This window comes from Daktulosphaira vitifoliae, unplaced genomic scaffold (assembly GCF_025091365.1).
Source record: "Daktulosphaira vitifoliae isolate Bord-2020 unplaced genomic scaffold, ASM2509136v1 Scaffold_2, whole genome shotgun sequence".
NCBI lineage: Eukaryota > Metazoa > Arthropoda > Insecta > Hemiptera > Phylloxeridae > Daktulosphaira > Daktulosphaira vitifoliae.
In genome coordinates, this window is record NW_026099573.1 from 3,091,061 (window position 1) to 3,102,328 (window position 11,268).

The 11,268-nt window shown below is 26.8% G+C and overlaps 1 protein-coding gene across 1 annotated transcript; it reads left to right on the top strand.

Annotated features, from left to right (window-relative positions):
• The first annotated feature begins 642 nt into the window (after positions 1 to 642).
• Positions 643 to 5,357, top strand: LOC126898819 (uncharacterized protein C3orf38 homolog). Its single transcript, XM_050673210.1, has 3 exons — positions 643 to 841; positions 1,429 to 1,724; positions 4,793 to 5,357. Exons 1-3 carry the CDS (start codon positions 718 to 720, stop codon positions 5,330 to 5,332), a joined length of 960 nt encoding a protein of 319 aa, XP_050529167.1. The 5' UTR covers positions 643 to 717; the 3' UTR covers positions 5,333 to 5,357.
• The last annotated feature ends 5,911 nt before the right edge of the window (positions 5,358 to 11,268 follow it).

Sequence of the window (11,268 nt, forward strand, 5' to 3'; positions counted from 1 at the left end):
ATAATTTTAATAAACATATAACTCGGACACAGTAATTTGCGATTTTGACAATGTTCCGAGACGAGTCCAGATATTATCTATACATATTCTGAAAGCTTATATAATACTCTATAAATGGTGTGAAAAGCTAACGGGTGAAACGTGCAGGTGTAACTTAATATTGTAAATAAAGACCGCGGAAATTACTTTTGGTAGCATATAAACACACCAACTCGGACACAGTAATTTGCGAATTTGTGAATGTTCCGAGACGAGTCCAGATATTTTCTATACATATTCTGAATATAATATAATATCTAATGCTAAGTTGTTAAATGCAGTGGTCGCTCACAATTATCCGAGTTGGTATGGCGGTGTATACGATAGTAAGTGTATTTATACTCCCACCGCCCGTCAGATCTTTGTTGTGTGTATGATTGGTGAATGGGTTTAATATATGCTTTTTGGTATTATGTGTCTACATCTATCGGTTAGAAAAAGCGTTATACTCTATAAAATATCGGTAACCGTAATTTGTTAGTGATAAGAAGTTGGTGGACCACGAATTGGTAGCTTCACGCTCGTGTTGACTACAAGAGCGCGTTTTTCAATAGATTCCTGAAACCATATCATATTTTAATGAATTGTAGATATACCTTATCATTTAATATATCAGAATTCACAAAATTTAAGAGACCTACAATTTAGCAATAACTCTTTTTCAATTTGTATGCAACAATGGCTACAGAAATTGAAAAGCGATTACTCAAAGATTTCCTGAATACTTTAGAAACAAACAATCTATATAATATAGCGAGGTCCGTGTATCGAGGTGGAGGAATTAATATACAATCACGAGAAGGTAATTTTTTTTAGTACCTTATAAGACGAGTTTACTTTTAAAACTCAATTTTTAAATGGGTTAACTGTCAATGTTCTTGCTTGATTTTTAAAATCTATTAAGTATAGTAATTTATATAAAAATATTTATGTATGATAATTTCTTCCATACATTTTTGAAACCATTAACTATAATTTATTTGGAATCAATGCTTATAAATAACCCTACTATAGATCAATCAAACGTACGGTAAAAAAAATAAGAAGTGATTGTTATTCTATTATTTGAAAGAAATTTAATATTCTTTCAAATAATATAAATTTTATTTTAAATACAAAATACTAAAAAATATTTAAATCATCTACTTAAGTACTTTATATATAGGTCTCTATATAAGGTTAAGTAAATTACTTTAATTATAATTTTACAAGTATATATCTTTGTTAATATAGTTTAATTTAAAATTACTCAATAAATAAGTACTAGATGATACTGTTTTTTGTTATTTAAGTCGTTCAATTATGCCAAATAAATTTGTTATCTTATACTATTTAGAAATAAATTTTTAAATTAATTAATTAATCATTTAAAATACATTTTATTTTTAGAGGCAGAACTATTGTTAATAACTCAACCTTATTGGCGTATATTAACTAGTAAAAAAACTCCACTGACTAGTATAATCAAGTTTTTTATAGTAAAGGGAATGACACCATCTCCAGATATGATAAAAAATGATACACCTGCCTTTTTTAAGCAGTTAATAGAAACCCAACCAGATTTTACTCAACCTGTTGTGCAACCATTAAGACCGCCACAATTTTATCCTCAACAATTACCACCACTTTGTAATACCAATAATAATATGATGTCATTAAATCCTCATCATATAGTTGTGCATCATGTAAGTTTAATATTAATTTATTATTTATTAAAATTATTTAAATTGTAAAACTGTCTATTAAAATGTCATAAATAGAAAACCTCTTATATATTTATATATATTTGTACAAATTAATTAAAAAAATATTTATACTTAATGTTTCTTTAATTAAATTGTTTAAATATTTAAAAGATTTTAACAATTTGGGGTATCATAAATAGTAACATTTATCAGCTTGATATAATTTTTAATCTTGTTGTGTAATCATTGAAAGATTCTTGTAACAATATAATTTATTTATTCTAAGAATTATCTCGTGTTAAACTACTAAGAAATTATTATAATGATTTAACAATAATATTTTATTATTGTTTTTTATTATTATTATTGAACCTCTTAATAAAAATTACTTTAAAATGCCTTCATGCCCGGTGGATGGCCAAAGTAATATACAGCTTAAATAATTTGTATATTTTGCAATGAATTTATTTTAATATCAAAAAAAAAAAAAAGCATTAAGAAATATATTTATCTTTTAAATTAATCTATTCATGAAAGTATCTTTTGATGCATTTTCAACTGTTATATCACCTATTTAAAATTTAAACATCATTAAAAGCCTTTTTTTAGTGTAGTATATTTATGTACTTTTTAATGAAATCTGAAAAATAATTTTAGGTAGCCTAATTTTTATCCTTAATAACGTAAAACTACTTATTAAAATTTCAATAATTTATTTTGAGTATATTTGTAAAAAAAAAAATTTGCTTATATATTAATACTAGAATATTTGAATTACCTTTTGGCAACAATAATAATAAAAAGTTTAATTCTAAACAACTTTTTTTTGTATTTCAAATAGTTACTCTGCAAAATTCAAATATATGAACAAAATAAATTTCAATGGTTATATAAAAATATTGATTTTTAATTTTTATGCTTATTTATTATAGTACTTTTTTTTTTAATAATATTTTCTACAGCAAAAATGTAATTCTATATATTAATTTCTATAGTTTTTTCTTTAAATAGCATAGTTTGTAAGTTAAGTGACAAAGATCAAAAAATCATTCCCCCTTACAGTCTAATTTTTAACCTTCTTGCAAAATATGATAACATTACTCAATTTCAACCAAATTTTATACAAATTATTTTTAACTAATAGAACAATTCTAAGGAATGTATTGAATAAATTTCAAAACTTCATTTTTAAGAACCACCCTAATATATACAGAATGATTGATTAAGGATATGACTCAAAGTAGTAAGCTTGTCAAATAAAATTTTAACAACTAGATATATATTACATTTTATTTTCAATATTAATATTTATATAACAATAATGATATCCTAGCAATTGAAATATACAGGGTTATCAGTTATGAGATGTTTCATAAGAAAATTTAAATTTCTACCACTGTCCCTTTTACTTAAAACTTCTATCAACTTAATATTTTCAAATGGTGACCTTTTTTTTTTGCACCAATAGATTTAGTTTAATTAAAAAATGTTTTGTAAAAAAAATATTTTATTTTGTTTAATATTAAGCGCTCCACAGCTCTCTAAATTATAGGGTTTATTAAGAAAAAATTATTATACACTCGAATGTTATAAGATTAAAATCAATTAGCGCTACCAATTTTATAAATAAACATACCAAACATACCTAAGTTATTCTGACTATGTGCACTGATACAGTAAACCGGTAGCTCTTATCACTACATAAAATAATAGTGTAAGTGTGTTGGAAAAACTACTGAATTTTTTCATAAAATATCGTAAATTTAAAGTAGTGTATCTTGTTTAAAATTCATGTTTTTTTTTCTAAATATTTTTTTTTTATGACAAACAAAAATATATAAAAATAATATGGGTTTGCCATTTGAAAATCTGAAGTTGATATAAGTTCTAAGTATAAGGAATGATGATAGAAATTTAATTTTTCTTTTGAAACAGCTCATCAAAGATCCATAATTATTAAAAAAAATTGTTTATAAAACTTGTATTTTTAAAGATATTATGTGAGACATAGCTGATCACTCTGTATATATAGATAACAAATATTTTTGTTGAATTTTCTATCTCAATATTTGAAACTTATTTGGTTAACACTATTTTAGACTAATCAAAATTTGTAATTTTATTTTTTAATCATTAATCATTTCTCAACTGCACTCCTCCTCCCATCTAGGTACAATATGAATATCCTATGTAGCACTGATTCAAAAGCTATCAGCCAATCATTTTCTTAATTAGATGATTTTTTATTTTATAAACTAGTTTAATACATATTTTTCCATTTAAAAAATATGGTTGACACTTCTATAATATGTAAGGGATGAAAAAATAAATTATTTAACTACATATTATTGTAGTCATTTAAATCATACAATATTTTCCTTTACAAAATTTTAAAATAGTTTCTGAGAAATGAGTGTCATATCCATAATGAATCTGTATATATATAATTTTTTTTAATGATGTACAATAGAGTGCTTTTTGATTTACCTAACTCACTGGGAATTCCAACTCTTTAAACTATCTAAGTAATTTTTCTTTATTTTCACTAAAATAATAGTTAGGAAATGCAAGATAGTAACTTAAGTAAGTTGTATCAACAAATTCTAAAAGTTTTAATAGTAATGAATTAAATCAAAAAATTAAATATTTGATTAATAGTAAATGTAAATGAGTTTATCAGAATAACATGAACCTGAAGGTTTAAATAAAATTATAATTGTTTTTCATACTCGATATTAAATATATTGTAAAATATTAGTGAATTTATTATTATTATAATGGTACATTTTACTTTCTAAATTTTGAAGAATAAAGTATGATAATAGAAAAGAATTTATTTCAAGATGAAATTTTTTTCAAATTCAAATGCTTGTAGTAAATTATAAAAATAAAAATTCAAATTTCTCATTTTCATATGTTTTTTTAATTGATAATATTTTTAAAAATGAAAACAATTTTTTTTTTATTATTAATAATATATCAATTAAAAAATATATTATCTAGTATGTAGTATAAAAATTCATTTTTACTTAAATGTTTTGTGTAATAGATAGCATTTTTATTTTTAGATGCCTATAGAACCAAGTTCTACAAAAACTAAAAAAGAACATGATAATGAACTCTTGGAAGAGTTTATTAAAATGTTTGCTAAACATTATTATGATCTTTTTAATGATCTGGGTATTCCTGATAAAAATCAATTAGATAACCGCCATTTTTATGAAAATTGTACTATGGCAGTAAGAATACTTGGTGGTAGTGAAGAAATCAATGAAACTTGTGAAGATTCACCATCAGTTTTAAAATGCTTACTTAATATTAAACAACAACATCAACTAATTTTCTCACCTCATCTGAGTGATGATATTAAATGGAAAAAAGAATCCCATGGCCTATTAAAAGTTCAAATTGGTGGTACACTACATCAAGGTGTTGGAAGAATGGTTGGAATGTTTGAACAACAATTTATTCTTAGGGAAGATCCTCAAGCAGAGAATACATGGAAAGTACTAAATACTAATTTAATGATGAAAAGTATGGATACAATGTTGGCTGCTTCTTCTAAACTACGTTTAGAAGGTCCTTCTAATTTACAAATTGAATATTGATTGAATAAAAAAATTAAAAGAATTATATAGTGATTTTTTTTTACTTATGTGGTGCTTAAAAATATTCTGCTAAAAAATAAGTTAATAATGGTTTACTAACTAGGGTTAAGTTAAATTTAAGATCAAAAGCTATTAAACCAAGGTGTATAAAAATTAAATTTTATATGAGCTAATATTATCTTTTTATAGAATAGAACAAGGACAAAAACCAGTTTTTTGGAAAAATTACTTAGAATACTCCACATTTAAAATTTTTTTTTTCAACGAAAGTACTCGACAAGACTCCTGTAAAATTATTGACGCTTGACCGAGAGCGTTTTTAAAATGTTTACCGTTTTCGAGAAAAACGTTCCATGGCGCCAGCGTTTTACGACTTAAGGTTTGAAATTTTTACCAGACCCACACAAAGACATTTCTGAGAAATCATGAAAAAATTAATTTAATCCGTTAATTTTTTACTATTCTACGAGCTACTTTTTTTTTTTAAGTCCACGCGCATGTTTTGAATAAGAATATCGACTCCTTTTTGTATATATTAATATTAATTCTGAATTTGTAGATAATGAATTTTCATGTCAATTTTTCTCTTTAATTCATATTTAATACATGTTATAGTTGTCAATATGAATTGATTGGGTTAAATTATTAACTATCTTTTTTATTTGATATTATGTTTGTTATTTTTATATATTATGTTTAGTTTATTTTATACAGATACTTTCTGTCGATTTCTTTCAAAATTGTTTATAATACAAAATTTTTTGATATATTTAATCAAGTTTATTGCTATATATATCTTTTGTTTGAATTTTAACTTTATAATTAGCTTACTATTCATTCGAATGTTCTTTTATCGTTTTGAATTAAAATTTCTTATGTCCATAAAGAGTTTATATTAGAATACGATTTTGCATTTACGCATAGCAATTTATTTTGTATAATTTATATCAAGGAATTATTAATAAGTAATATATAAATTTCAAGACTGTTATAAGTATATAAGTTTGTACATTCATAATCAGAATAGTACAGTATTATTAATCGCATTTATCTCATATATGATGTGACAGTCAATGATTTTATCGTAAAAATTGGGATCCATTTATGACAACTATGCTGTCAACGTCAAACCACAGTAACCGATATTCTTATAAAAGTAGAATTTTTACATATTTCCAGGAGTAATAACCTGAAGAAATATTTTTGTTATTATTCTGTCATATTAATGCAATTATTATAATTAGAATATTAATAATTATTGTGTATTTCAGGGGGGTATGGGGGATTGTCCCCCTTGAACCATCGCAATCAATACTTTTTTAGGTTCCTTCAACATTCATTTCTACTACTGTTCTTACAACTTCCGATTCTTCTCTCCTCATAACATGACCAAACCATCTAAGTCTATTTTCTTTCATTTTATCCATGATTGACGCTACACCTATACTCCCTCTTATGTACTCGTTCTTTATTCTATCTTCTCTAGTCATTCCATTCATCAATCTAATCATTCTCATATCTGCTACTCTCATTCTCTGCTCTACTTTCTTATCAACCGCCTAACACTCTGAACCATACATCATAGCTGGCCTTTTACAGTCTTGTAAAATGTACCTTTCAGCCTCATTGGAATTCTTTTATCGCATAAGACGCCAGACCCTTCTCTTCACTTCAACCACCCCCACTTAATCCTGTGTCTTACATCCAGGTCAATACCACCGCTCTTTTTTACAACTGATCCTAAATACTTAAAACTAGCAAATCTATTCCACACATCATTTATGTCTCCTCCGACATTTCACACCGTCCTCTCTTTGACCGTCTTGACAGTCTCTTTTTCATTTTCCCCTTTCAATTTCCACCAACGGATTTTCAATTTTCTCCCGTGTTCCTTCTGTTTTTGTATATTCTTTTCCCGGTACACCAAAAATCCATTACCATCAGTCTATACTGTGTAGTTACACTTTCGCCTGGTATAACTTTACAATCCTTTACTCGCTTTATGCTCTCTCTCTTCCACATAAAATAATCAATCTGTGATCTATTCCTCCCACTCTTATAAGTTATATAATGTTTTTCCCTCTTTCTAAAATAGGTATTTACCACAGCAAGATCATACGATACTGCGAAATCCAGGATTTTTTCTCCAGCCTCATTCTTCCCACTAAAACCATACCCTGTATGTACTCTTTCATATTCTCTCCTCTCATTACCTACATGTCCATTCATATCTCCGCCTATCACTGCATCCTCATTGCCAGGTACCCCTTGCATCACCTCATCCATCTCTCTCCAAAACACTTCCTTGTCTATTTCATCACATCCCACTTGTGATGCATAGGCACTTATTAAATTCATCACTTTTTTCTCGAATATCAATTTCATGACTAATCATGTCACTTTTCCTAGCTACTTCTACTGCTTTACTTTTCATCTCCTCGTCCATTATTATCCCTACACCATTCTCTGTACTAGACTTACCTGAATATATTATTTAATAACCCTCACCTATTTCCCTCGATTTCTCTACTTTCCTGCACACATTAAATGTTAACTTTTCTCCTCTTCAATACTTGTACTAATTCTCTACTTCTACCAGTTAATGTTCCAACATTTCAAGTACCTATTCTTACTTAGTATCTATCTTTCTTTTATGACTGGCAGAGGGGCCGTGGAAGTATTCTTATCCCCTATTCAAAGGGAATTTATTTATCAATTGTTTATTAGTACAATTAAAACATTAGATTCATATAATAACGCTTGTTTAATAGATAATTTTAATTTATCAGATGTGTCGTGATTAATTAATATCCTAGGTTTTTGTTATACTGGTAATATATTTGGAGTTTAATGCCAGAAACTTAAGCATTTTAATTTAAACTTAGTTTACTGATTAATATTGCATCAAGCTCTTCAATTTTTATGCACGTTAAAATTCAATTTTTAATATATTTTTAGCTTTGATACGAAACTGAAAAGGTATTAATTTTGCTATGTGTTATTTTTTCATTTTTTTTTTTTGTGTGTTTGTTTTCAGCTTATACCGAACCAATTTCTTTAAACGATACGTCATTTTAGATCACAAATTGTATCTAGTTGAAGACATTACCCACAAAAATTGAAAACATTTCCTTTGTTCTCGTAAATGTGGGAATTCTCCAAAAAAATTACAAATTTAAAAATCCTTACTTTTTCAACTTAACTTTTGATTGTGTTCCGGAAATACTTGATGTAGTCAGGGTAATTAGGTATAAATATAGTAACAATAATTACGCAATAGCACTAGAAGCGTTTATTCCAAAGATGAAACAATATTATTTAATATTAACAATAGTTTAAATAAATAGATGTTTAGTTTTAGTTATTATCGAGGTAGACATAATGCCCATGCACTCAGACCTGTTGGTCCATTGTGCACACCTCATACCGAATTGTCTTGATTCGGTTTACCCACCTAAGTGTTATCACCAAATTGTTAATACATTACAAACCATAAAGTCACCTCTAAAGATGACCAAAGAGTCCTGTCTTTCTGGTGAAATTAAGTATCTCTCTGGGTTAAAATAGATGTTTAAATACAAGCGCCTTCTTTTTGTAAGTAACAGTGACCGTTGACATGAAAAAAAGAATTAAGTAACTTTTTTTCAATTTTTTTTGTCCAGCACCCGGGCGATCGGTTCGCATCGCCCGTTGGCCACCGCGAATAGCGTGACCTGTGGGACGTGAAGAGGAAGCGCCGTGATCGCCATCCGGCGGTAACACCGGAAATACGATGCGACCGCGACATACTACAACTTTTATACATATTAATTTTCGAACTTTATTTCGTCTTCACACTGAAAATGACTACCGTATGCTATATTTGTGTAAAAATTTTCGATTTTATATTTTATTTTGTTTTGAAATACCTTACAAAAGTTTTTGAGTTTAATTATTTTTTAAAATAATTTGATTTTTATGTTATTAAAATTCAATAACTTTAATAAATATCAATGACCCCATCACTGTAATATCCCTCGTTTGAAGATAATTCTTGTTCATATTAAAGTATTTTTAGTAAGTGATTTTTTTTTTATGGCTCTCATTTATCAACTTTTTTTAACGATACATCAAATGATCTCAACTAAATACACTCAATTGAGTAGATTTTTTTTTAACAAAATTTTGATTGGTTTTTTTTAGTGTACGCGGCACAACCGCGTACACTTACCAGAATCGGTGGCCTCTTTACAAGGACGGCCCAAAAAGGCTTAAGCGCCTTTGGCGCGAAGGCTCGTAGGGCCCTAGGTCAGGATATACATAATGTTCAGTATGTAAGGAAAACAGGTCAATCGTTACAAACAATAGAAACTCGTTTCCTTACTGAAAACCTGTAATATTCTCCTTTGGAATATTAATAAAATCAATACCTCTTGTACTTCTAAGACCACAGAAAAGAATATGCTAACACGATTACACATATGGTATTGACTTTTGGCAACTATAAAATAGACGTAAATCATTGTCTTTCATGCCGTCTTCGAGGCATTACTAATGTACTAAAAAAAAGGAAATTAAAATATGATAATTCTTTTGCGTTTTATGAAATATAGAATGATGACTGAATGTGCCTATAAAAAGTATAACACATTCAAGACGCCCAATCCATGTTTATGACTTTTGTGGTACATTATATAAAGGCTGAAGACACTGTTTTTCCAGTCAGTCACTCGCTCATTTTTCTCACTTAATAATCACTTTTATCAAGTTAAACTTTTAAGATTATATCCTTTGTACTTTAACATATTCTTTTTATTTATACTGTGTGTTTATAGACTGAACTTTTGTCACTAAATCTAAACTATACATTTGTTAAAATAATTAACACTTTCTATAATAATAAATACGCTTTTATTAACCAAATACAATTCTTTTTCATTAACATCCTACTATAAATTTTAACAACATTCTTAATAACCATAAATTTACAATCAAGATTCTATCACCATCAGTGAATATCAGGTGAGAGTAGTTTTAATACATTAACTACACTAATAAAGTAATAACTAGAAACAAAGTACTTGTATCTATTATGTCTTTACAGATGATGCCATTATCATTCTTCTTTATTAATACCATCCCCATCAACTTTATTTTTAGTTATTACAAACCCTATATAAATAATTATTTAATAGTTTGAGATTCTCAACTAATACATTGAATTGAAAATAGATTTTTCCTGTAGTTTAACATTATGGTGAAAACATAACAAATCAAAACTTTTATTTGCCCCTTTTTAATTTTTACCTCATATTAAATGCCCCGAAAATTCAAGAAAAATATTAATAATGCAATATAAAATATATTTTAATGCGGTGCTTATAATTATCATTTTTCTATAGTTATACTATAGCATAGAGATGGGTAAAACTTTTAATATCGATGTAAAGATTTCTTTTGAAAAAATATTGAAGAAATCTCACGTGTGCTGCTATCTATTGTACAAAATTCAAAACAATATATTTATTATATTCAAAATAGTTTAAAAAAACTGAAAAAACGCTTTTTTTAAACTATATTAATTTTTCACTTATTAGTTTTTATGACATCGCTGTCACAGTCATGGAGTGTTTATTGTAAATTATGACTATCAATAGATATAATTTCTGTATTGCCAGTTAGTGTATTTAAAAACTCACAACAATGTGTCATATGACCATTGATAATAAAGGCTATACACCTTCGAATACAGTCATAAAAAACCAATTAGCTACCTATATTTTTATTCTCTTATATATTATACACGTATATATACTCAAAAAAAATTGAATCTTTAAAAGTTTATATCTAATAATAAGCAATACAAATTTGTATATACAGAATGATTTTTAGCTTCGATGCGAAGCTGAGAAGGTATTAATTTTACCATGATGTGTTTATTTTTTTTTTTTTTTTTT

Coding starts and splice junctions, on each gene's coding strand:
- LOC126898819 (XM_050673210.1), top strand. CDS start 718: ATGGCTACAGAAATTGAAAAGCGATTACTCAAAGATTTCCTGAATACT. Junction 842..1,428: donor TAATATACAATCACGAGAAG/GTAATTTTTTTT, acceptor TTTTATTTTTAG/AGGCAGAACTATTGTTAATA. Junction 1,725..4,792: donor ATCATATAGTTGTGCATCAT/GTAAGTTTAATA, acceptor TTTTATTTTTAG/ATGCCTATAGAACCAAGTTC.